The sequence below is a fragment of the Copadichromis virginalis genome, linkage group LG13, assembly GCF_057382275.1.
Source record: "Copadichromis virginalis isolate Kocher_CV1m ecotype Utaka linkage group LG13, C_Virginalis_male_GT1.1, whole genome shotgun sequence".
Taxonomy (NCBI): domain Eukaryota; kingdom Metazoa; phylum Chordata; class Actinopteri; order Cichliformes; family Cichlidae; genus Copadichromis; species Copadichromis virginalis.
Window position 1 is genome coordinate 770,739 of NC_140630.1, and position 27,582 is coordinate 798,320.

The 27,582-nt window shown below is 45.2% G+C and overlaps 2 protein-coding genes across 3 annotated transcripts in view; both read right to left on the reverse strand.

Annotated features, from left to right (window-relative positions):
• shtn1 (shootin 1) overlaps window positions 1-8,987 on the reverse strand; it is a 39,464-nt gene extending 30,477 nt beyond the window's left edge. For both annotated transcript variants that reach the window (XM_085476783.1, XM_085476782.1), the window contains exons 1-3: window positions 8,927-8,987; window positions 5,375-5,427; window positions 3,997-4,057 (exon numbers count right to left, since the gene is read on the reverse strand). In XM_085476783.1, coding sequence (XP_085332909.1) covers window positions 3,997-4,057; window positions 5,375-5,427; window positions 8,927-8,981 — 169 coding nt within the window. In that variant the 5' untranslated portion in view covers window positions 8,982-8,987. The remainder of the gene's footprint in view (window positions 1-3,996; window positions 4,058-5,374; window positions 5,428-8,926) is intronic.
• Window positions 8,988-10,313: 1,326 nt separating this feature from the next.
• atp6v1ba (ATPase, H+ transporting, lysosomal, V1 subunit B, member a) overlaps window positions 10,314-27,582 on the reverse strand; it is a 43,016-nt gene continuing 25,747 nt past the window's right edge. The window contains exons 6-14 of the mRNA XM_085476784.1: window positions 27,228-27,367; window positions 21,633-21,734; window positions 19,155-19,252; window positions 18,900-19,023; window positions 14,312-14,462; window positions 13,860-13,942; window positions 12,630-12,734; window positions 12,398-12,527; window positions 10,314-10,990 (exon numbers count right to left, since the gene is read on the reverse strand). Of these exons, the coding sequence (XP_085332910.1) occupies window positions 10,851-10,990; window positions 12,398-12,527; window positions 12,630-12,734; window positions 13,860-13,942; window positions 14,312-14,462; window positions 18,900-19,023; window positions 19,155-19,252; window positions 21,633-21,734; window positions 27,228-27,367 (1,073 nt within the window). The 3' untranslated portion in view covers window positions 10,314-10,850. The remainder of the gene's footprint in view (window positions 10,991-12,397; window positions 12,528-12,629; window positions 12,735-13,859; window positions 13,943-14,311; window positions 14,463-18,899; window positions 19,024-19,154; window positions 19,253-21,632; window positions 21,735-27,227; window positions 27,368-27,582) is intronic.

Here is a 27,582-nt window from a genome sequence, read left to right on the forward strand (position 1 = left end):
GGGGGCAGCAGCCTAAGCAAAGAGGCCCAGACCTCCCTTCGCTTTTACACTCAGCTCTCTCTTCTCCACGACGGACCAGTCTGTTGATCGTCTGTTGATCTCCGGCTCCCTTCTCCCATCACTCACGAACAAGACCCCGAGATACTTGAACTCCTCCACTTGGGGCAGGAACTCATCCCCGACCCGAAGTGGGCACTCCACCCTTTTCCGGCTGAGAACCATGGCCTTAGATTTGGAGGTGCTGATTCTAATTCCCGCTGCTTCACACTCGGCTGCGAATGGTTCCAATGCGAGCTGGAGGCCCTCACCTGATGAAGCCAACAGAACCACATCATCCACGAGAAGCAGAGATGAGATTCTGAGGCCACCAAAGCGAAAGCCCTCCGCCACTTGGCTGCGCCTAGAAATCCTGTCCATGAAAATTATGAACAGAACCGGAGACAAAGGGCAGCCCTGGTGGAGCCCATCACCCACCAGGAACGAGTCCGACTTATTGCCGGCAATGCGAACCAAGCTCTTGCAACGGTTGTATAGGGATCGAATGGCCCGTAGCAATGGGCCAGACACCCCATACTCCCGCAACACCTGCCACAGGACACCCCGAGGGACACGGTCGAATGCCTTCTCCAAGTCCACAAAACACATGTAGACTGGTTGGGCAAACTCCCATGCACCCTCAAGTATCCTCGAGAGGATAAAGAGCTGGTCCAGTGTTCCGCGACCAGGACGAAAACCGCATTGTTCCTCCTGTATCCGAGGTTCGACTAACGGACGAACTCTCCTTTCCTTGAATTACTACATTTATTTCTCTGAAGTTTACAAACACAAAACAACCCAAAGTGTCCACCAAATATGCAAAAAAACAACGTTGACAGACCGAGACTCTCCAAATTGCTCTCAAAGTCAAAACAAAATTATTTTTCTATTTCAAGAAAGTGTTGGCTGAATTAAAACTACTTTTTTTTAAGCATTATATCTCTCATCTCATTTTCCTGCTCGTGTCTCTGAGGCTGAAGGAGACGGACACCTGCGAGGAAGCAGTGACTGCAGGTAAGCTGGGAAAGTGAGAAGGGGCTGCAGACCCCTGCCCCCCACCACCGTTGTCCTCGTTGTTCCTCCACTCTTTGGTTTCGTCCTCTCTAACCAGCAAAGGGGGTCCCAGACTTTGTCCCAGGAGCTGACTGACTTTGCTGGCCTTCAGCTGAGCATTCTCGACTGCAGACACACACGCACGCAGCCTCATTTGACTCAGGCATTCAGCACTGTGGTAGAACTCTCCTTTCCAGCACCCTGGCATAGACTTTCCCAGGGAGTCTGAGGAGTGTGATCCCCCTGTAGTTGGAACACACCCTCCGGTCCCCCTTCTTAAAGATGGGGACCACCACCCCGGTCTGCCAGTCCACAGGTACTGCCCCTGATCTCCACGCAACATTGCAGAGGCATGTCAACCAGGACAGCCCTACAACGTCCAGAGCCTTCAGGAACTCGGGGCGGACCTCATCAACACCAGGAGCTCTGCCACCAAGGAGTTGTTTAACTGCCTCAGTGACCTCGCCCCCGGAAATTGGCGGGTCATCCCCCTCATCGCCAGACTCTGCTTCCTCCTCGGAAGACGTGTCAGTGGGATTGAGGAGGTCCTCGAAGTATTCCTTCCACCGCCTGACAATTTTCTCAGTCGACGTCAGCGGCGCTCCGCCAGCACTATACACAGTGCAGGTAGAGCACCGCTTCCCCCTCCTGAGACGTCTGACGGTTTGCCAGAATCTCTTCGAGGCAGTCTGAAAGTCTTTTTCCATGGCCTCTCTGAACTCCTCCCACACCCGAGTTTTTGCTTCAGCCACTGCCCGAGCCGCATTCCGCTTGGCCTGTCGATACCTGTCGGCTGCCTCCGGAGTCCCACAGGCTAACCAAGCCCGATAGGACTCCTTCTTCAGCCTGGTGGCTCCCTTCACCTCTGGTGTCCACCATTTGGTTCGGGGGTTACCACCACGACAGGCACCAACCACCTTGCGCATCACACTTACTGTTTTTCAAATATTTATCTATTGCTATTCCGCGCTGCATTGTCTCACAGCATGACTATTATGTCATTTCTCCTTTGTCTTCTTCTGTTTTACTGGCAGTTGGAAACCCATTTAATTAGAGCAGGTAGTTGTACTGCCCTCTAGTGGAAGAGAATGTTATTGTTCCGCCCGTTACTCACGCCGATAGCTTAGAGGACCAATCAGGTGGAACCAGATAACCGTCCACGGCACACCAGTGGATCACCTGACACACCTATGTGCCAAGGCCCAGTGGTTGGGAAACACTGCTGTAATGGCATGGTACAATTCAACATTATATAGCATCATGCTAGCTTGATCTTAAAATAAATAGTGACAAATTACATTAGAAGCAATATCAGGAGACAGATCGTCCCGAGACTTTGCTCTAAAATCTAAAAGAAATGTTTTAAATATGTACCTTTTACTGCGTCAGGTCATCTATAGGCACACAGAGCTACCCAGACATACGACAATTAGACGTTGAGGGAACATTTGTGTATATCAGACTAAACTCCTGACTAAACTCCCATTTCTGAAAATCGGGAGCTTCCTAAAAAGCCTGCTGTAAGTGACACCAACAGGAGGCCAGAGAGCCACCAGATCATTATTAAGCCCAAATGAATCAAACTAATCCTACACTTTGGCCGTATTATTGTTTTACATGATAACAGGACTCAAACTTCAGAAGTTTTAAGAGACACAGATGGCAGCAGATGCACACAACAGCAGGAAGTCTTACTGCGAGTGGAAGCACCATTAATATTTCTCACAAGAGAAATGACTTCAACAGAAAAATGCCAAAGAGTTACTGGAGGACTGATGAAGTCTTTAGGTACAACACTGAACCAGCAAGTACTTATTTTCCAGACAACTCGCTGCTTTCATTCTTTAAGGCTGTGTAAAAGTCACCTGGAATATGTACATACTGCTGTACATAAAGTCTGCTTGTTCAGTGAAATTATACTTGATAAGCTTGATAAGCAACGTTTATGACGAGCTTCACAAGCTCAGTATGAGCTCAGACGGTGGTTCAGCCACAGAACTGATGAAACCTGATTTACAGGTGTTTGAGTCTTTAAAATCCTTTGTGAAGAATAACGTGATCATGCTAATGTGCAGATGGAGGCCTTAATAATTACTGGACTTTCCAGCAGCAGCACGATTGCAACCAAACCAGGTTCAGAAACCAACACTAGAACATCCTTGGATCGCCACCTGAGTCCCTGCATTTGACTTGAAAAAGCTTTGGCAGGAATGAAGACGAGGGCTTACTCTGCCGTAGATCCAGCTGGCTGACTGCATGAATGTAGCTGAGCTTCTCTCAATGTAGGGACACGGGAGAAAACAAAATCCACGTGGGAGAAAAAAAAAATCTTTGTCTTGTAAACGTAATTATTTGGTGTTTAAAACCACTCGATCAGTGTATGTGCAGATCTTATTCATGCAGCTGCAGTTTGACTTTGTAACAGTGTAACTTCTGATAGTTTGATAATTATTGTGTTACATACATACTGTACTTATTACTTTTTGCTTGTGAATTTATTACTGTATTTCCATTGTGAGTAATTCATGAATATGGATTTGTCACAAAGCCCAAAGGCATTTCCTTTTAGTCATATGTGTCAGGTATGCATGTCTTTTAAACTGTCAGCAGTTCACAGAAACATAAATCCAAACCAAAGCGCCTCCAGGTTCAATCGTTTACTCTCTGGCCAACAAACGGACTTTGACATGTAGAACAGGAAGAGTGCGGCTCTAAAGGAAAAGCTACAGACGCTGGACAATTTCATAATCTTAGATCGGGATTACCCACTGTATGTGTTAGCGCCATAGACACGTATGACACATGCTCAGAGCTGTGATATGTGTATTAAGCATTGATGTGCAAACAATAGTGAGTTAAACATGTTGGTGCAATGGGGATCTCACTTTTGGACACAGGTGAACTTACCTTGCTGGAACTCAGAGAGCTTCTTCATCGCCTCGTCTCGCTCCTCTTCCAGCCTCTTGAACTTATGTAAGACACAGAGTAGCTTCAGTTCATCATTAACCTTTATGCAATGCCACAGCTCAGTCTGGAAAAGCAGGTCATTTAAATGCGATGACAGTATATAAAACTATGTAGATGTTAAGAAGGGAAAACCCCCTGATGGTCTCTGTGAGCACCTCAGACCTTTTGTTTAGCAGCCATGTTTAGTCCTACGTGTACCTAACCTTCCATAATACATGTGTAGATAAATTGTGCTAAACCAAACAAATGAAATAGATTGTTGTGCTACTTTGTCCTCATTCACTGTTGTTTCTGCCATTAAATATCAGTAAATCATTATCTGGTCAAACTTCCTTCTAAACTGAGCCTTACAGATGATCCAGTTTGGCTTGATGCTAAAGATCAACACTGTGTGTTCAGCTTAAGTTTACTGGACGCACACTGAGCTCTGTTCACAGAGGATGTGGACACCGTTATAGCAGGTGGTTCATTATTAATCCTTCACTGCTCATAATAAAACAATACTGTACAATATCAGTGATATTACTTCCTGGAATACTGTGTAGATTACAATGTTCATGAACAAGTATTGTTCCTATACTGGACGCCATGTTATTTGCTGAAACAGGGGGAAATGAGCACTAAAGGTCTAACTACGTTACCCAACATTAGCTTCACAACAGGAGTGAAGTCAATATTGATTCTAATTCTATTGTAATGCTCCTGATCCGTGTTCTGTGTGAGGAATCACACGGGCTAATCTTAGTGTGAAAACGTTTTAGAAATGGAGCAGGGAAACAAAAGCTTGGCAGGTGACTCAGGCTCACCTGTGAAAAGCTCCATTGCTGTGGAACTCGTGATTGTTTCCAGTGTGCAACAGTCACAACAATATTGCAGCAATCATAAGAGGGACTACGCTTGGAGAGATAGAAGTGATTTTTTTGCCATCGTTCATTCTCAGTGTTCGAAACAGTTAAAGACAAATATTACACACAGACTGACCTCATATCTGCTTAGTTTTAGACAATAACAAAAATGTGATCATGGCAGCTATTTAACACAACACTGAGTACTGGACCTGCTCGAGGTTATTATCAGCTCGATGCTTTTTAATCACTTTGAAACCAAAATATTTTAGTTAATGTTTTTATTGTTCAAATAAACAAAGAAAGAAGTGTTACCCTGCTACCCTGCTGCCCCGCTGCTCGGCCAGCTTCTATTACTGTGAGCACCAACTGTTCTCATCTATCGCAGCTGTTACACTTGTTGCTACTGTAAGCGAGCTGGATCAGAGCTGATCGAGGTCTGCAGCCTGTAAACATTAGATTGTAACACTTACTTCCATGGCTGTAGTTTCTTGCTTTCTCTGAAGATCCTCATACTCGTGCAGGGCTGTGGGGAGCAAAGGGTGCCAGTAAGCCATCGCCATCACTCAGTCACAGTAAAGAGCTCCTTTCATCTTCAAAGAGCCCAGTGGAAGCTTCTCTAGCATGTGATAATGTCTCATCCAGTCACACTTGTGTCGTGTCACAGGACTATTATAGCACGCTATTTTGAATATAGTACCGTCTAAATATAACTGGCTTGCGTGCACGTAGTGCAGGAAACTACCTTCCATAATACATGTGTAGATAAATTGTGCTAAACCAAAAAAATGAAATAGTCATTCCACCCTGGAAAAACTTACCATAACATTTGTGCTCATGATGACTGCACATAAACATCTGACCACAACTGTACATTACACTTGTTAGAAAGCTCGTTATCACACAGGTAAGGAGTTTGATTCACTTTCTCTTCGTCGAAGCAGTACACCGTGAACACGTGAAAACAGAGGGAACGTCCTCCTTTTCTTTTGTCCCGTTAATCAGTCACAGAGCTGATTGCACATTATGCTGAGAGCTAGCTTGACGTAGTCACAACATTATGTTTTAACTTCAGTTATACTACAAAAAACATGCCTCAAACATCATTATGCATCCTTACTCTAACACGGGCCAGGTTATATTACTGGTCGTAATGATTACACCAACTCCATCGTCCCAGCTTGGACTGTGCACTTTTCCCAAATAAAAAGCTGTGGGTGACTACGGACATCACAGCCCTCCTCAAGGACAAGAAGAGGGGCTTCAGAGCGGCACCAGAGAGAAGGTGAGAATGTTCAGGGAGTGTTGAGGGACAGGATCAGAGAGGCTAAGGACAAGTATAAGAGAAAGCTGGAGCAGGAACTCGAGACAACGGCGTGAAAGAGGTCTGCATGAAGGCCATCACTGGACTCAGGCTACCCAACTCTAAACTGGACTCTAAAGGTGGTGTCAGCCAGGCAGATGTTGTCCTGGACAATGCTGGATACCTCCAGGTTGGCCTACAGTAATGCACAGACACCAAACACGTTTGGTGGACGTTTAAACAGATATGTGTGTCTGTGCGCTGAACCTGTACAGTTTATGGATGCAGGCTTGCATTAGGTAATAACTTAGCACTTCTCTTTTTAAAATATGGTCACGTTTGGCTCCAAAACGCCAGAATGACAGAAGCCAAAATCTTGACACAACAGTCTTTGAGATGCACCGTCTCAAAAACAACAGTGACAACAGCCACGTTTATCTTTGATATACAGTCATGAGAAAACCAAAGTTCCCACAGGACTCCATCCAGTGAAAAACTAAATACACCCTAGCTTCTTTCATAAGAGTTAGCAGTTAGCAGCCATGTGGGGCTAATTAAATGCACTTAATTAACTGATGATCAACTACTGTGAACACTTTTTTAATATTATAATATTATGTTTTTGCATTTGTCCTTATTCCACAGTGACGGTGGAGATGGACAGGAAAGTAGGAAGAGAGCGAGGAGCCCAGCAGAGGACGCTGAGCCCTCAGGCCACCTTCACAGAGTCGGCTTCTGATTGACTGGTCAGACACATTTACACCAGTGGAGTACTGGAGGTCATTTAGTAAGCCTCTGGCAGCACTCGTCCCGTTCCTCCTTGCAGATGCAGATGCTGGTCCCATCAGCATCTACGTTGCCTTCCCATTATGAGAGCAACGTAATGGTGTGCTGAAAGAGGCGTCTTCCAGTCAAGTGCTCTGTAGGAGTCAGGTTAGACACGCCTGTCATGCTGCTGTAGATACCTGCCTGTCTCCTGGAATCGCCCCCATGCTCCTGGGACTGTGCTGAGAGAGACCAGACTTTCTGGCAATAGCACATATTTATGTGACATCTTAGAGGACTCGGACTTGTGCAGTCCCTGTATTGTCCTCATGCAACAATTAGTGACACTGAGCCAAGCAAATTCAAAGTGAAAAGAAAACAGAAAAGAGTGTCAGTGGATTCCACCTGTTCAACCAGTTGTATTTGGAGGGCTTGTCTCACTAACCCTAACCGTCTAATGTTAATTTCATTAAGACCAAAGCTGCTGAAACTGATCAACAATCCCCTCTGCTACCTTTCATCGCTCATCCAAGTGACTTCTTCAGTCACAGCCGACTGCAGATTACAACACAGAGCGAACACCATCCCCACTGACACAGCAGCCAGGGAGGCAGAAGAACATCAAGAAGGCCCCGAGTAAATGTGGTTACCCCAGCTGGACGTTTGTCAAAGCTGGGAAGGCTCCTAAAGAAAGCTCCAGCTGATCCAGGAGAGAAGGACAACCGCTGCCTAAGAGAAAACCTGTAGTGATCCTGTACGTGTCAGGAGTATCGGAGCAGCTGAGACACATTTTTACTAAACACCAGGTCTCTGTGGCTTTTAAACCCCAAAACACGCTGCGCCAAAAACGGGTCCACCCCAAGGATCGGGTCCCCCCCAAGGATCGGGTCCCCCCCAAGGATCGGGTCCACCCCAAGGATTGGGTCCACCCCAAGGATCGGGTCCACCCCAAGGATCGGGTCCCCCCCAAGGATCGGGTCCCCCGACACAAACAGAGTAACATAGTGTACGCTGTTAAGTGCAGGAGGATTGCCAGGATTTATACATCAGGGAAACCAAACAAGCTCTGGCTACAACACAGCAGAGCCACCTCGTCAGGCCAGGACTCTGCAGCCTATTCACACCTACAGGCCAGTGGACACTCTTTCAATGATGAGGATGTGACATCCTGGACAGGGAGGAACGCTGGTTTGAGGGCGGAGTCAAGGAGGCCATTTACATGAAAAGGGAAAGACCATCTCTGAATGGAGGAGGGGCCTAAGGGTACGTCTGTCACCATCTTACAATGCTGTGATTGCAGCCATTCCCCAACTCTCTGTCAATGGGACTCATGGTTATTGATCAGTGTTCATGACAAAGTGCATATTAAAGATCAATGACCTCACAGCCCATTGTTCATTCCTTATACAAACTGTTAATAAGGTTGGGCAAACCTGCATGTGGTGACTGAAATAGTCACTGGGATAAGTGACGAAACATTTCTCCCACTGGGAACATTTTAAGTTTCATCAAGTTGCCCAGTGAGCCACGACAGTCAGCAAGCGTGCAAAACCCAGAAGTAGGTCATCTACATGGATTATCCTGCCTTCATGTGTGCTTCTCTTGCTGTCTCATGCTTTACATAGAATGACACGAGGGGTCTTGAGTTGGGTCCAACCTCTTTTTTTCACCACAGGCTTGATTTAAGATTAGCTGTCTAATCCACAGGCCACGTTAGACTGTGGCAGAGTTGTTATGTCAAGCTAAAGCACACTTACTGTACACACCTTTGGCCACAGAAACAAAACCCTTAGAGAAGGCAAATAAGCAGCTATGTGATAACCCAGCCCTCAACACTGGCCAAGCAGTAAATCTTAAAGACGCTCTTCAGGATCTTAAACTGCTGGGCTGTGATGTCACTGCAGTAAAATGCAGCGTTACTACTGGAAACACTTACAGGACCAGAAAAGAAACTTACCCTGATTCGACAGCTTTGTAATAACATGAATTCTGTCGAGTTCCTCCGCAGCCATGACAGAAATCCCTGTCCAAAGTTCAACAGGAAGTGTTCTTTCAAGACACACCTGCCCAGGTGGACACAGCACGAGATAAGAGTGCAGCTGGGAGCATTAGGGCCACATTAGGAACAATATCAGTGATTATTTTGAGAATAAAGTCGGAATGTGCGGATCACACTTGATTCCAGACGAACTGCCACAGCTGTTGCATCCTTTACAACAAGCTTAGTGTAGATGGCTTTATGAAACACGTGTCATGCAACACATCCTCTTTATTGTACGAGGATGGAACCGCTGATAACCTTGCATCTGCCATTCTTGATTTTTAGTTCCCAAACACTTCCTTTAATAACTTATTACTCCCGAAACGTTGGAGTCTTGGCTCTTCATACAGTAAAGACACAGAGGATACAAATAATCAGGCAAAACGTCAGACACCACGTGACAATAATAAACGTGTCATTTCTGTCGGTAACGTCACGACGCTCGTCTCTCGCTGCTTCACGAAACGTCACTACTAGCATGTCTAGTTGATTGTATTTACACAGCACGATTCATAGATACAAGTCAAAGTGCTTCACAATAAAACCAGAAATATAAAGAATAATATGAAACTATGAAAACAGGACTTGAAAGCTCGTCTGTGTAGAAACGTCCTTTCCACGGACACCTTGGCACATTGTTTGTGTGGTTTTGTGCCAGAACAGGAATCATTTCCTTTGTAGCACGAGTTCACTGACCGAGGTTGTTTGTCTCTGAACAACTAGAATCTCCACTTTGACCTCAAAAGGATTAAAAACAACAACAAAAATAATAACAGCAATAATAAGCCCGGCTCATCAATATTCTGGCACGCGGACGTCAACATTAAATATAGAAATATCAACAGCAGAAGAACGATGCTGTTTACTTTGTATCCACTTCAGTCACGATAAATGAACCGTGGCGCCGATACGGTGAAGACAGCTGCGCGGTTTAATTTTCCATTCAAACACATCCTGTAAGAATTCAATGTGAAGCAACATGAAACACAAAGCCTTCATTTATCCTTTGCTCTTCTGGTGTGCAGCACATTGTATCCTGTAGCAGCTCCACACAGACGGATGACGTTAGCTTAACTGTCACACTGGCTCATCTGATGCTAACAGCTGATGAAGGCAGTGAGGGAGGACACTGGCTGTGTCAGCAGAAACTGGGAGAGCTGGTTTAGAGTTCACAGCTCTAAAAAGAAAGGATGAGGGAGCCTTGTAGTTACATATTTATACTTTTGTTACAGCCGCTAACAGATATGTTTTTGTAGCTCAGATGTTGGCAGCAGGGGACAATGATCCAGGACACACAACAAAGCACCGTCATATAATTTAATGTAAACTCACAGAACCATGGTTGCACAATAAACAATTTCTGCAGACAGATGTGATTTCTTTAAAATACACTCACTCATGTTTTTGCAAGACAAATCAAAACAGCACAAAAATGTAAATGCAGAGAAGAAGCAAGAAGGTCCAGAGGGCAGAAGAAAGCATCCAGGTCCACGTAACACGGAGAGCAGAGAGCGCTGACCGTCCTTAAAACAAACACCGGTGCCTGTACGTGTTTCTGTACAGTTACTAAATCATGAAATAACATCTTTCTGAGAACATGGTGGCATCATCACGGGTCTCTACAGGAAACCTTTTGCTTTGCTCTCGTTGGGCTTTATTTGATAAAGAAGATATCTTGATATATAACAGCACAATAAATAAGGACTGATTAGGATACACTTACTCTTTACTCAGACACTTTTCATACACGAACACACTACAGTGAATCTAAAGGAGGGGGTATTATTACTGAGACATGGAAACGGCCTGTTAGCAGAACCAGAGCATGGTGACGTGTGCCTCAGTGACGAGCAGACTCTCGGGGGTAAAACTCTGCCAGCGTGCTCTGAGGAATCCTCTTGAGCATCTCCTTGGGGAAGATTCGCAGCAGCTGCCAGCCGATGTCTAAGGTTTCGTACACCGTCCTGTTGTCGTATGGGCCTGACACACAGAGCAGTCACAGTTAGCAAAACACACCAACACATCCAGTGTTACAGCTGCAGTAACCTTACATGTAGCTTTTATCAAAGGTGCAGTTTTTAAAACAGAAACGTGATGCGAACACAATGAAAAAGCCTCTCAGTAAATTCAAATGCATTTATATAGAAACAAATCTCCACAGCAGTCGCCTCCAGGTGCTTTATACTGACGGTATAACAGTAACACAAAGAGCACGTCAGTCACTCGCTGATTAAACACTGACATGAGGAAATCGAACGTGTGGTGCACTCCACGACGAAGTACTCTGGAGAACGTCATACACCTTTTCATCGTGCTCCCATTTTTATTTTAACCCAAGCTCAATTTCTCCAGACCGACTGCTGAAATGATCAGTGAGAGCTGAGTAACCTGCAGCGGTCTCAGCCCCATCACTCACATCTGCAGAGCCGCCTCCATACAAACTGTGACGTGTGTTTCCCACATGCTTTGGATACTGCTGTCGGGATGCACAGGAACATTAGAGTCTATTAGTGTTGAGAAGAGGAATAAGGCTCTGTATTTACCAAGAAGATTACGCCATTTTAACACGTTACTCACTCAAAGAGAAGAAAAGAAGGAACCCTCACAGATCAGTATTTTCCAGGAACAAACGTAACCTCAGACATACAATAAATGCCAAAACAGCTGCAGGTATTCGCAGCAGAGCGCTCTGACAGAAGAAAACAGCCGTAGTTTCATACGTTACATGCTGATTACAGGCTGACCTCACTGCTGTGAGATAATAACTACATATCTGTTGTTTACTAAACAGTAACAATCTTACAAATCATATTCAAAACAAGTAACAGACTGCACTGTGACTGCAGTGCAAACGCTGAGCTGAGCTTCACAGCAGGGTCCAATGGACCGCAAGCACAGCTGATCCAACGCACGAGGCTGACAGGTGGTGATCGTAAAGACGAACCACCGTGCAGCATCCGTTTAAGACCTGAAGGAACAGAGGAGCACCTCTGAATGTGTCCCCAAGTGCAGTCACAAAACCCCCCAGCACTACGAGGAAGCTGACACGATGGAGGAGGGGGGCCGAGACACACCTTCAAAATAAAGGCCCCTAAGATGCTTCAAATATGTGGAACTTAAAATAAAAGCTATCAGTTAGTTGTAGCCGTTCAGCGTGCCCTGCTTTCCTCCTTCAGCTCTTCTAACCAACCTTTTTATAAATACTTGAAACTGACGACTGAGGCTATAAACTGAATCTAATAAAGGTGTCAGTGAGGTCGCAGATGAAGGAACGTAGGAGAAAACTATGTGAATAAAATGCTGTAATGAAATGTTGTGTTCTTGTGTTCCTGTTACACAGTGTGATACAAAGCTGCTGTCTGTCGGTGTGCAGATCGCTTTTCTTACCCTGAGCAATAAAGTTCTTCTCAAACTTCTGCAGGAACTCCAGATACAGCAGATCATCCGAGGTGAGCGCCTCTTCTCCCACCACGGCCTTCATGGCCTGGACATCCTTACCGATAGCGTAACAGGCATACTGCAGACACACACACACTCACTGCGTGAACTATTACTGCTGCATACCAACACTGCTGCCCTCACACACATTATTCATGGTGCAACGTGCGAGACGGTTTACCAGCTGGTTTGACACATCGGCGTGGTCCTTCCGGGTCATCCCCTCTCCAATGGCAGACTTCATTAAACGGGACAGAGAGGGCAGCACGTTGATAGGTGGGTAGATCTGAAAGACATAGGATGAGGTTACAGGTGTTACTGGATATTGTGGAAAAGCACAAAGGGCAGCTGTTCAGCTCCAAATGAGAGAAACAGGCCGGCTCTTTAAAAGATCTGGCTCTGTGCTGTGTCCACACTGCAGCGTGGTTTCTTAGGTCAGACCTGTCCAAACAACTCTGACCAAAGTCTGATTTAACTGGGATGAAAAGTCTGTGTGTGGAACAAGGTAAGGACAAACTCCTCAGCAAGCTGTGCTCTAACATTCACAGCTCACAGTCCCGTGTGTCCCTGCTGCTGTCCAAAAACACAGCAGCTGAGGTACAGCACGCAGGGAGTCTTTACTGTGAAATGTGCAGGATCATGTAGTTTGGAACACACAGTCTAGCTTTGGTTTACAGCTTCGATCAAAACTTTAGAGGAGACTCATGTCAAACACGTCGCAGGTTGAGGAAAAACCAAACACGTGCAGCACGTGGATCAAAGACTCTCCTTCTGGCAGGTTAGCATTTCCTGTCATACTGACTTTGTCAGACAACATAAAAAAAACCCCACAAAACTTTTCCATCCATCCACTTCCGCTGGAGCCAATCCCAGCTGTCAGAGGGCGAGAGGCGGGGTCCACCCTGGACAGGTCGCCAGTCTGTCGCAGGACCAACACACAGGGACAGACAACCATTCACATTCACACCTAGTGGCAATTTGGATTTTCCAATTAACCTATCCCCACAAGCTGCATGTCTTTGGACGGTGGGAGGAAGCCGGAGTACCCGGAGGGAACCCACGCAAACACGGGGAGAACATGCAAACTCCACACAGGAAGACCTGATGGTGGAATTGAACTCAGGACCTTCTTGCTGTGCGGCAACAGTGCTAACCACCGTGCTGCCCAAAAACCTTTACTTAAAAAAAACAATGTTTCTGTTTGGTCGAGTGTCCATCAAACATGAGCTACATGCATGCAGTGAGCATGTGCTCTCGGTACACAGACTGATTTCTGCAGTGACAGATGTGACACGGAGGACCTGGGCACAACACGATCGTCTGCAGACATCATCAGTTATCATTATGTTAATATTGTTCTTCAGGTTTTGACCTGTGAGGCCACAGGTTCAAAGCCCGGACCGACACATACCTGTCTGTTGTGCAGCTGTCTGTCCACATACACCTGGCCCTCTGTGATGTATCCAGTCAGATCAGGAATTGGATGAGTGATGTCTGTTCAAAGAGACAAATGCATTTGTTGAACTGGAACACGATGACTATGAAGACGTAGCTGCACCAGCACAGAGAGGCTGTGTTACTCCAGAGCAGGGAGCCCTTTGTAAAAGCAAACACAATCACCCTCCCTGCAGTGCTGTGGGGGGGCGGGTCATGTTCAGACAGGAGCAGGCTCTTCATACATGTTTCCATGGTAACTGACGGCATCAAAAATGTCTACTCATTCCACTTTAGACACCTCCTCCATTAATTCAGTTGCCTCATGGGCAGATTAACTCGTTTAAGGACAGGTGGATGACTGACGACCACACACAGGTAGAGACATGAGGCTTCAGCTCAGAGCTATGGCAGGCGGTGTGCTCTCACCATCGTTGGGCATGGTCAGAATGGGGATCTGGGTGATGGAGCCGTTTCTGCCTTCCACTCTGCCGGCGCGTTCATAGATGGTGGCCAGATCTGTGTACATGTAGCCAGGAAACCCTCGACGCCCGGGTACTTCCTCTCGGGCAGCAGAGACCTAAAGGTGAGGACGAGTTGGGGGAAGCAGACAAAGGCTGTAATGAGACATTCCCTTTATATTTGAATCTCATCTGGGAAAAATGTTCAGGTTGTGTCATTTATTTTGGTCACTGGTACTGGATATAGTCTAGTCTTTACTGGTCTCACTGGCCAGTCCAAACACTTTAGACTTGTTACGACCCGGCTCAAAAGCCGCAACATAAAAAAGGAGACGAATACCAGAGTGTAGGTGAAACGAGGTTTTATCTTAAAATGGACTCTCAGGTTGGCTAAAACGGCTGGTGCCACCGAGGCAAAGACTAGGGAGCTCCCTGGGAAGCTTGCCTCAGGTATGCTTTTATCCACACCTGATTAGGTGTGGCCAATTAGCACCAGCTGAACACACTGAGCAGATTAGAGGCTGCAGAGGGACGCAACAGACTGGTTACAGTTAGCCACAGATCTGCAGTTATTTACCACCCATGGGAGGAAGCTGGAGTAGACAACACAAACTCCAAGGTCTGAAACGTTGATGTGAGGCGACGGTGCTGCTCACCACTGTGACCAAGGTTAGGGAATGATCCCCTCCAAGTCAATATGTTTGGAAAAAGAAACTTTAAAAACTGACAGCTGCTATATGAGTGTTTTCACACCTGACTTAAATTTGGTCTGAAACCAATTCAGAGGTTGGCACAGCATCATTCTGCATCCTCGGGTAAACGGGCTGCAACACAGGATTTGGCATTTAAACTGAAGACATCAAATTATTGTAAGACTCAAAACAAAGACAAACACTAGTCTTTACTTCTGCAGAGTCAAGTGATGCTGACTCTTCCATTTCGGTTACAAAAGAGGCAAAGAGCTGGTTGGAAATGCTGCCATTCTGTTGGAGACCCTCTACAAAAATGACCAAAGCAAATCTTTGTTCTAAAAGTTCACCGGATTCAGAGCAAGAGGGAAAGAAAATGGATCCTTATGGACAATGCTGGGCATCCTCTGCACACGGCCATAAACAACCAGAAGAGTCTGTTCAGTGACAGGTTGCTTCTCCCCAAGACAAGAACTAACAGACTTAAAAACTCCTTTGTCCCACACGCCATCAGACTGTTTAACTCCTCTCTGGAGGGGAGAGGGAGGGGAGACAGGAGGACAAAGGAGGGGGGAACAACTAAGCTGTAGTGCCTCTTCACCTCACTGTACAATACCTTGTGCAATACTTTTTGTAAATAGTCAACAGTGCAATAGACTCAATACTTGAAATGTGCAATTCACTTGTATTTTTATTTTTATTCCTATTTATTCTATTTATCCCCTTTGTATATTTTATTTATATTTGTCTCTGTATTTATATATATATATATATATATATATATGTGTGTGTGTGTGTGTGTGTGTGTGTGTGTGTGTGTGTGTATATATATAACAATTCTGTAACTGTAACTTCGGTCGTTGCTGTGCTTTTTGGAAGTCGAATTTCCCAGAGGAACCCACCCGAGGGATTAATAAAGTTCTATCTTATCTTATCTTATCTCCTATTCACCTGTGGATTGAAAGGTTGATGGGCAGTCTCCACGATGCTGAACAGCAGAGTCAATGCAAAATTCAACCTTCACGCTTGTGAATGGAAACAGAAGTTAAATGTTAATGTCCCGGCTCTTTGTACACGCTGAATTACCCATCGAGCTGTCCGAGGCTCAGTTGACTATTGGTGCAGACGTACATGTGCCAAGGTTATGAACAGCAAACACACATGCACCCTTTAAAAACCCACACTGTGCTGTGCCAACATATTGAAACAGCAAACTGTGCAACACAAAAGGATTATTACGGAGACACAAAAGAGTGAGTTGAGAGGACCCGACTCCTCGCAACAAGGAGAAAGGAGGGCAGTGGGTGTGAGGGGAGTGGGGATCGGGGGGGTCCATTTCCTTTTAAAGCCAGACCTACAATAATGAAGTTAAGGTATTTCCTAGTAGACTGAAGGACACATTATCCTCCCTTTCAGCAGGAGCTCACGACTTTAGTGAGTCTATCACCTTTGTGCTGATGTTGCTGAGGTTTTACACTGGGGGGTGTTGACTTTGTGCCAGAGTGCAGCTTGAGAGAGGATTCAGTATTTACCACACACTGCTGAATATGTGGCATACATACATATATGTGCGGCAGAGTGAGAGAGCAGATGGAAAAGCTGCATGTAAACTGAATGTGAAAAGAATAGGACACAATTAAAAACAACTTCTAGGATTTAACACTGAGAAGAAGAACTCGCTGACTACGTTAGCTTCTGCAGATGAGCCTGAAGGGTTATTCAGCTGATTTATATTTACCTGGGATATGGCAGCATCTCAGGTTTCCTGCACAACATTGCTCAGTAAAGCCTCTGTGACAATGGATATATAATCCACCAACACCCATGAAGGTCTGGCCTTTGTTTTCACTCTCAGAGGTACAACGTGCATACAATGACACAGTGAAAAGCCTCTGGCAACAAATATCAGCCATGGAAATGTGAGAACCTAAAGGTTCCCCTTTTTATGCACAGCAGCATGATGACACGAGTTGATGTTGTTGTGGACACTCCAGCGACACAAATGAACCAGCTGACCAATTAACATTAATTTAAACACAAACAGTTGGACGTCTTGCAATGAGGCAGAAGGCCTAATGCAGAGCTGCTCCCTGATCCTGTAAGTGTCACTGTCCACACATCAGCTCTTTGTCTTCTCCGTGCACCTCGGAGGCTGTGCCAGAAAAATGTGTTGCTATCTATGAGTCGACGTTGTCCCCATGTAAGCAGCGTTTAAGTGTCCTTTGGTCAGTGTTAGGGAATCTCAGTGGTCACCTCGGCCAAGAGTTGCTCATGAGGTTAAGACTCACGTGAAACACCAAAAAACATTTAAAATGTGGATTCGTCCTACCAGAGTCGTCCAAAGACTCTTCAGGTCAGAATGGTAAATGTAAAATTATCAACCTTTCATAAAGAAGAACCAGTAACCACGACGACTGTGAGCCCGGGCATGAGGAGTCGTTGGATTTGTTTAACACACTTATCTGCATTAAAACAACCAAACCAGCAGTAGAGTTAGTGACCTTAACACGCAGGGCCACCGTTGCCCTGGTGCGCCTAACTTTTTCAACCGCATCGCTGAACACCGCAGTTTTACATGTGGGAAACTGCTGTCCACACAGACAATATTGATTTGTAAAAGATTAACTAACAAGCTTGTGCTTAAAGTGCTTAAAGTGCGTTGGCTCTCTTTGGTGATACTGTAGACAAGTTAAACGTAATCATCACATCGGCTCCTCTGACGACCTGCTTGCCACTGAAAGGCCGTGTTAGAGGGGACACTTGGGCATTTATCGCAGCACATAATCTGGATACACTGTGCTTTTTCAGATGGCTCCGTGTCAGAGCTGGCTATGAGTTTCAGAAGGATCAGGCCTTAACAAAAAAGTTATCAGTAGTTCTTTCCACCTTTTTACCCACAGCTACATCCACTTCTGTTGGGCCGAGGCTGCTCACTACGGCTGGCATCATCACTGATTTCTGTAATGCACTCGATTCCGATTCACGAGGTCCTGATTCGATTCAATTTGATTTAGCCTCAGACAGTCAGAAATATTATAATTTGATGGTTTATCAGCATTGATACATGTGAGCCTTCATCAGAGGTGTGAGCATCACAGCAGAGGCCTTTGTGTCAAAGTAACTGAGGATAAAACAGAAAAACATGAAGGGGATTTTCCTGTTTTCTATAGCAGATCAACTTTAAAATATTCTGCAATATTGCATAGTTTTAAGAAGTTTACATTTCTTCAGTATTGAACAGCAGAAATGAGGCTTTCTCGTCCGAGCGGCCGACAGCGCTGTAAACAACGGTAGACTGGAGGGTGATAAACGAATGAATGATGCAGGAAACAGAGATTTGAGACGGGAAACTGTTCTCGAAGCACAGAGAGAGCTGTGCAGGAAGTGTGATTTTATTGTGCTGGTAGCAAAGCAGCAGAAGTCAGAGGGGATTCATGACGACATTTATCAAATGTGGAGCGTAGTTTGGATCTTCTTTTGCTGCTGCTTCAGTGAATTTTGGTTGGAGAGAGATAAAACCTGCAGCTCAGAATCGAGTGCAAAAAAGACGGAAACACAAAGCGCCGACGCATCAGAGTCAGCGAGCTGTCGGCTTTCGGCCCGACGCCGTGTCCGTGTGAGAAAGCTGATTGTGATGCGTCGGGTCCGCTCTGTGTTTACGTTTTTTTCAAAACCTTGAACAGCTGGTCACACCAAAGATTTTTTTTAGTCGCATCATTGAAAAATATGGTCGCACTCTAGAGCCCTGAATACAGAGCATTAGATTAAAACGTTGTGACTCACTGGGATTTGGCTTTTACACCGATGTTATTTTGACAAACAACACCTAAACATTAGCTGAGCCAAAGACAGTAAAGGCAGTCGTACCTCTCTCAGAGCTTCAGCGTAGGAGCTCATGTCGGTGAGGATGACCAGGACGTGTTTCTCACACTGGTAGGCCAGGTACTCTGCCGTCGTCAGCGCCAGGCGGGGAGTGATGATACGCTCGATGCTAGTTAGCCGCAAGAGAAAAGTCAAGATCTTTAGTAGCTCTCAGTCCACGAGACAAACAATTACGAGTAACACACACAGCAGCCCACATGTACAACATCAGCCAGACTACTGCTGGAGATCATTTCTTACGTGGGGTCGTTGGCCAAGTTGAGGAAAAGGCAGACATTGTCCATAGAGCCATTTTCTTCAAAGTCAGACTTGAAGAAACGAGCCGTTTCCATGTTGACCTGAAACAGATGCCATAAGCATTTCAGAAATCATCTCTGGAACATTAGTGGCTTCACAAACTGTGAGGTGTCCTGGAGAGATGCAAGAACGTCTGAAGGCATGAAGGTACTGAAAAGGCAGCAAAGAGCAGGAGCGAGCCATTCTGTCACGAAGGGAACGTGATGTTTGTAAAACTCCTCATAAAGACTTACAGTTGACGTCATTAATATAAACACGTTCATCATCCTCCTTCCTTCAGTTTCAACTCAGAAATGGAAATTCGATCACTGTTCCATGTGGTAGGTTCACAACATTAGTACCAGGCGAGTAGTTCAGTGTCAGCAACGCACACAGCTACACAGACATGTTATTTACCATACAGCACATGTGACTGATGGCTGCGAGAACCACATTCAACCACCGGTCAAAGTTCCTCAATGGACTTGATGTTATACTGTTAGACACGATGAGCAGTGCCAGAGCCGCGACCTCAGGCACAGTCTGACCAAAACAATCAGAAACACACGACGTCCCCCGGCGGGCCGCGCCCAGGACGTCACGTCCCCCGGCGGGCCGCGCCCAGGACGTCCAGAACTTGGACATATATGTTTGACTTACACCTGCAGTCGTATTGAACAGCGATGGATGGTGAAGGACAGGAAAGGATGATGTGGCGTTTTCCTCTCTGAACTCACAGAATCCAAGTTTGCACTGTGGTGACTGCAGATACTTTATTACATTGTAAGTCTTTTTGAAATGTAAGTCTGTAACTGTAAGAGACTGCAAGTCTCTGGCTAACACTGCCAAATTGCACTTGAAAGCCTCCTCCAGCCTGTGCCGGGCTGCGCTGTCATATCCTCCATGTGTAGCTTTTCCACCACTCTGGCTGCTCCAGCTCATCGTGATCCCTTTGCTTGCAGAGCACGTCAGCACTTCCCCGTGGTCAGACGTCGTTGTTCAGCAGGATGTCCACGTGGTCCAGTAACAGGCCTGACAGTGGTTTAAACCTGCAGCCATGACTTTGGTCACAATCTGAATGACAACATTCATGCTCAGGGAAAGTTTGGTGCAGGCTGTAGTGAAACATCAGCGATGCTCTGCTCAGTGACGTCTGCAGTGAAGCTACAAAGCCTATCAGCAGCCACCCACACCACAACCCCACACCTGTGTTTGGTCTGTCAGTGGGATCCTTTCTGTGGCCCAGCAGCGCTCACAGCAGAACACTGTGATTCGTACACCTTTGGACTCATCACAGCCGCTGGTGACGTTTCTGCTATTTTCATGTTTCTGTCTGTTACAGTCTTTGCAGAGAGAGACACGTCTCTCATTTGTCAAGTCTGACAAAGACATATTCTGAATTCTTTTACTCTCCTGCTGTTAACGGCTTCCTGGGCCTGACTATTTCCTGAGCAGCCAACAAACCAGCACACGTAGTTGAATTTCAGCCCTCCAGTCTTCTGAATCAGGTGTTTTCCACATTTTTCAGCAAAGGCTTTGTGTTTGTGCTGGGAATGTTCTGCAACACAAACTTGTTGTTGTTTGTCGTTTAGCACACTGGCAGTGAAAACAAATCAATCTGCACACGTGGCATTAAAGGCTTTTTCAGAAGCTTTGCTTGGATTCATCCATGGTGAAAATCACACGCAGGCGTCACACATCAGCAGTTAGCACACATAGTTTGAGTGTTTCATTTTAATGTTACAAAATCACCATAACCTCATAAATTTACAGACATTTAAAAAAGTAACACACCAAGATAAGAATAATTCCTGATTTTTAAACGTGACAGCGAGCAGAATCCCGGTCGCCGACCCCGCGTTAGGATGACAACCTGAGGAAGAGTTTCAGTTGAAGGTGTGACGTTCAGCACACCGTTTCAGCTTGATTCACTCTGACGCTGTGATGGTGCACACTGTGTGCTAAAAATGCATATCCAAGCACTGCCTTCACTGCTTATCCACAGTCGTCACACACCAACCACCGTGGGATGTGAACTGTGCAAGGTGAAAGGATGAAGGATTACATTTAGCAAGTGAAGCAAGTGAGTGTGTGTGTGTGTGTGTGTGTGTGTGTGTGTGTGTGTGTGTTCGTTCCTTGGAGGTCACGCCATCACAATTGAGCATTACAACAGATGGAAGGAGCAGCTGAGGAACACAGAACTTGATACGGGAGGCTGACGGCGGCCTTTGAATTACTAAGCTGTCTACATGGCTGGGGGCTATGCTCAGAGGTGCAGAAATAACAAGAGGGACTTAAAGGTTAAATCACCTGGTGAATAAAGGACAACATGCAGGGCGGGAGGAGGGAACAAGGTGTCACATCAAGGTTAAGAGGGGGATTAGAGCCACAGATGGGCTGGGAAGAGTTTGAAAAGCTGAATGCTGCAATTTGTCTGCTTACCCCCATGGCTGCGAAGACAATGGCAAAGTTGTCTGCACTATAGTCCATCACATCCTTGGACTTCTGCACCAGGCCAGCCTGACGACAGATTTGGGCAGCAATCTGAAAGCACCAATAAGAAACAGAGTCAGACACACAGACGGATGGACAGAAGGGCTAACAGTCGACAAAAGGCTCTCAAAGAACATGTAAGCTAGAGTCAAATCCATACGAAAGCGTCACCTGAGGGTCAAAATGATCACGTGCTATTTACAGACTATAGCTGCTGTTATTAATGAAGAGACAATCACCTAGGAAACTACAGCCACTCACACTGTGACTGAGCGGCTGCAGCTGCCTCTCCATCAGGACTCAGTCTCATTACCGTTTCATATCTGACATTCAATCCCTACATAAACCACCACATTACATATAAGACTGCAGAGACGCTGTGTCGCTGTAGTGAATGTGTGACATGATCACGGCCCTGACCTCTCTGTGCACCTTGAATTCAGCCACAGGGTGGCTGAAGGGAAAAGGCCTACATGGATGAGCTCTGTCACGTGTGCTTGATGACACAATGACACCAAACAGACCATAATTAGGTGGAGAACACGTTGTGCGTTTGTTTGGGCACTTCTGCAGCACGTTAATCATGTAAAATGATCCAGTTATGCACAGCTGATCCTTTTGTGGGCACAGTGGAAACAAATGTTGGAACATATTTCCAAAAGTACGTGCTGACAGATTAAAAAAAAAAAAAAATAGCACCTGTGCGTTTGTGGTCACATGATTCATTCGCTCGCTCTAGCACTGCTTTGAACTGTAACACTTTGATCTGTTCTACAATAATAAAGGTTTTAAATATCACATAAATTGCCATAAGCAGCAGCTGCTCTTTATGTTTTAAATAATGCACAGCGACAGGGCATCTGGCTGTAGGTGCTGTGGATGCTGTAGGTGCTGTGGATGCTGTAGGTGCTGTGGATGCTGTGGGTGCTGTGGATGCTGTAGGTGCTGTGGATGCTGTAGGTGCTGTGGATGCTGTAGGTGCTGTGGATGCTGTGGATGCTGTTGTAAGTGCCCTACCTGTTTAGCAGCATGGCTCTGAATGATGGGTTTGTTTGGTGAAAACAGAGCTTATAAGTCCACAGAGCAGAAATTAGGCTGGTGATCAAATCCTAACAATAAAGCTGGTGCTCTTGAGCTGAACACACTGAACCTGACCCAGCTTTATACAGCGAGGGATATTTGGGGATGTAGTACATTTGTGAAGTGTCTGAACATGAACACACTACAACTGAGTCATGAATTTCCACTGTGAGGCACAAAAACTTCCAAAAAGGAAACAAAACAGCTGTCATGTGACACAGAAGGACCACAGCTACCACTCGTGAATCATCCCACTCACTCATGTTAAACATTTCCACTGAAAGACTTCCACAAAATTGGACCTCAACATATCCCAAAGCATGTAGCTTAAACCGCTGAGCGAGCAAAAGGTTTTTGGTGTATTCAAAGCAGCTGTGAGTTCTTGGTATGATACAACAGTTTGGTAAAAGCATGACCTCCCAGAGTACAGGGATGAAATAAGTTGAGTTTAAAGCTGCGAGTTAAAGAGACAAAGGTTCAAAAGGACAGACTAAAGATGAGGGCTGCACTAATGATTGGTGACTGATCACCAGCAGCCTGAGGCCAATTGTTTTTATCTTGTTTTATCAGTAATGTAATAAATAATCGTTACATTTGTAACAAATGTAACGATAATGTAATACACAAGCTGTCCACGTCTGAACTCTGACATGAGTGAGGATGAGGAGGACGTATCCATTACTCTCATCTCTAAAGAGAAGAAAACACAAAGTGCTGCTTCTGTTTCATCCATCCATCCATTCGCTTCCGCTTATCCTTTTCAGGGTCGCGGGGGGCGCTGGAGCCTATCCCAGCTGTCAGAGGGCGAGAGGCGGGGTACACCCTGGACAGGTCGCCAGTCTGTCGCAGGGCCAACACACAGGGACAGACAACCATTCGCACTCACATTCACTCGCACATTCACACCTAGTGACAATTTGGATTATCCAATTAACCTATCCCCACAAGCTGCATGTCTTTGGACGGTGGGAGGAAGCCGGAGTACCCGGAGAGAACCCACGCAAACACGGGGAGAACATGCAAACTCCACACAGAAAGACCCCGGCCTGATGGTGGAATTGAACTCAGGACCTTCTTGCTGTGCGGCAACAGTGCTAACCACCGTGCCACTGCTTCTGTTTGTTTTTAAGTAAATTCTACTTTATCTCCTGTCCTCAGCCTTTACACATGAACACCTAAATAAATACCTAAATAAAAAAGTATGTAAGTGGCTGTAAATGTATCTGTAATATCTGTCCACTCCATGATAAACCATCCATCACTGTATATAAATGGTGCTCTCCCATTAGTACCGCATTCTTTTTCTGTATGCGGGAAGTGGGACATAAACTCCCTGGTGTCGGTTGGGTTTTTCTAATTGTTGTTATTTGGACCACAGAGCATGTATTAGGTGGGTGGATAGCACTACTTTAACCTCCTCTGGTCTCTGGTGATCTGGCAAACTAAGGAGCAGACTGTCCGAACCATATCTGGTCTTTAAGTGAGGACGTGATGAACCACACTACTCTGAATTTATTATGGCTGTTGTGTTTTAATGTTTTAATACTTTGAATCTTGTTCTATTTAATCTGAACAAGCCCCTAAAACAGGCAATGATCACTGGCCTCTCTCAGTTTTTATTACCACTGTTCATTTTAAAGATCAGTTTTTAAACCCATACGATGTACAGTGGGGCAAAAAAGTATTTAGTCAGCCACCGATTGTGCAAGTTCCCCCACCTAAAATGATGACAGAGGTCAGTAATTTGCACCAGAGGTACACTTCAACTGTGAGAGACAGAATGTGAAAAAAAAAAATCCATGAATCCACATGGTAGGATTTGTAAAGAATTTATTCGTAAATCAGTAGATCAGGAAAATAAGTATTTGGTCAATAACAAAAATACAACTCAATACTTTGTAACATAACCTTTGTTGGCAATAACAGAGGTCAAACGTTTACTATAGGTCTTTACCAGGTTTGCACACACAGTAGCTGGTATTTTGGCCCATTCCTCCATGCAGATCTTCTCGAGAGCAGTGATGTTTTGGGGCTGTCGCCGAGCAACACGGACTTTCAACTCCCGCCACAGATTTTCTATGGGGTTGAGGTCTGGAGACTGGCTAGGCCACTCCAGGACTTTCAAATGCTTCTTACGGATCCACTCCTTTGTTGCCCGGGCGGTGTGTTTTGGATCATTGTCATGTTGGAAGACCCAGCCTCGTTTCATCTTCAAAGTTCTCACTGATGGAAGGAGGTTTTGGCTCAAAATCTCACGATACATGGCCCCATTCATTCTGTCCTTAACACGGATCAGTCGTCCTGTCCCCTTGGCAGAAAAACAGCCCCATAGCATGATGTTTCCACCCCCATGCTTCACAGTAGGTATAGTGTTCTTGGGATGCAACTCAGTATTCTTCTTCCTCCAAACACGACGAGTTGAGTTTATACCAAAAAGTTCTACTTTGGTTTCATCTGACCACATGACATTCTCCCAATCCTCTGCTGTATCATCCATGTGCTCTCTGGCAAACTTCAGACGGGCCTGGACATGCACTGGCTTCAGCAGCGGAACACGTCTGGCACTGCGGGATTTGATTCCCTGCCGTTGTAGTGTGTTACTGATGGTGACCTTTGTTACTTTGGTCCCAGCTCTCTGCAGGTCATTCACCAGGTCCCCCCGTGTGGTTCTGGGATCTTTGCTCACCGTTCTCATGATCATTTTGACCCCACGGGATGAGATCTTGCGTGGAGCCCCAGATCGAGGGAGATTATCAGTGGTCTTGTATGTCTTCCATTTTCTGATGATTGCTCCCACAGTTGATTTTTTCACACCAAGCTGCTTGCCTATTGTAGATTCACTCTTCCCAGTCTGGTGCAGGTCTACAATACTTTTCCTGGTGTCCTTCGAAAGCTCTTTGGTCTTGGCCATGGCGGAGTTTGGAGTCTGACTGTTTGAGGCTGTGGACAGGTGTCTTTTATACAGATGATGAGTTCAAACAGGTGCCATTCATACAGGTAACGAGTGGGGGACAGAAAAGCTTCTTACAGAAGACGTTACAGGTCTGTGAGAGCCAGAGATTTTCCTTGTTTGAGGTGACCAAATACTTATTTTCCACCCTAATTTACGAATAAATTCTTTACAAATCCTACCATGTGGATTCATGGATTTTTTTTCACATTCTGTCTCTCACAGTTGAAGTGTACCTCTGGTGCAAATTACTGACCTCTGTCATCATTTTAAGTGGGGGAACTTGCACAATCGGTGGCTGACTAAATACTTTTTTGCCCCACTGTAGCAATGGCAATAAAACTGAGAATGGTACTGCTGGACTAATATTTTTGTTACTAATTTGTCTCTCATTCATTTTTCCCTTAAAAGTTCAGAATCAGAAGAATCAGAATCAGAAGGGTTTTATTGCCAAATGTTGAGCAGGTTTACAACATTAGGAAACATTAGGAAATTGCTGCGTTAGCGTTAGCGTTCATCCTCCAGCTTCACTATGCTAATGTTATGCTAACATAGCTGTGTCGCTAGCGATCAAGTAGCACATCATTATATAAGATAAGATAAGATAAGATAACCTTTATTAGTCCCACACGTGGGAAATTTGTTATATATACACTGGTATATATATATACCAGCTAGCCCAACTTCAGTAACCCTACAAACGTCAGTGCTGTTTAGTTTTCTGTCTTCATTTATGCTGGAAGTGATAGCAGAGCTGTACGTTTGAATTTATTCACAAATCTCTCAGTCAAACATGCTACATCATGTTTAGGTAGAAGCTAGCGAGCTAACTTCCTGCTAACTTCTAACTCTGTTAAATGTAATAAATCCTGTTTTCAAGGATGCCTGGATGTTAAACTTAATTGTTACACCTGGTAAAGCAGCAACACTGATCATTTTATTAAAGATGAAAGAATTCAGACAGTTTTTAACTCTCAGTGATGCTGCAGTGTTCGTTTGACTTTGGGACCTGAAGGGACGGAGTTTAGGACCCAGAAACAGATAATGATGTCAGACTTACAAACCGGACAGAGACACATTACTTTTGTGTTTTACTCCATGCACTTCTTCCTTGTCAAAATCTGCTTGCAATACCAAATGAACACAGGAAGTAATGCAATAGGTTTAATGAAGTTATTCTTGTTGCAACAGACTACATGCAGTGGGAAGGGTCACCTCATTTTCAGTCTTCTGCCTAAACTGACACTGACTCGAGTGGCATCATGTGAAGATGCTATCCGAGTTCACTCTGAAGCCACTACAGAGACACCAAACACTACATGAACATAATGCTAAACACACTTATATCAGCTAATACTCAGGTATGCTCTGGTGTTTACGATGGGGATTGATTCTCAATAAAGATAAAAGGAGATATTCAGCACTTCCAGTGGTACCTAGTGGCCCAGCATTTTACCAGCATTGAGACTTCTTGGTGTTGTCACTAAAGAAATAAAATGGTATGCTGATCTCACCTCATTGTGGGGCAACCCAGCGGCAGAGAAGATGGGGATCTTCTGTCCTCGAGCAATGCTATTCATGCCGTCAATGGCTGAGATGCCAGTCTGGATCATCTCCTCAGGGTAGATACGGCACTGAGGGTTGATGGGCTGACCTGAGAGACAGAAACACGTATTCAGCTGGACACAAAGGAAGCAATAGCACACTTCACTGTTCATCATACAGGTCAGTCCCACAGACTTGACCAGACAAAACACGCAACAGAAAAAACGTAGTAAGAAAATGGTGATAGAAAGTAAAAGGCTGTGCAACTGCTTAAATGGAAAGTGAGATTATTAATTTGATGTGAACAATCAGAAGCAATTATAT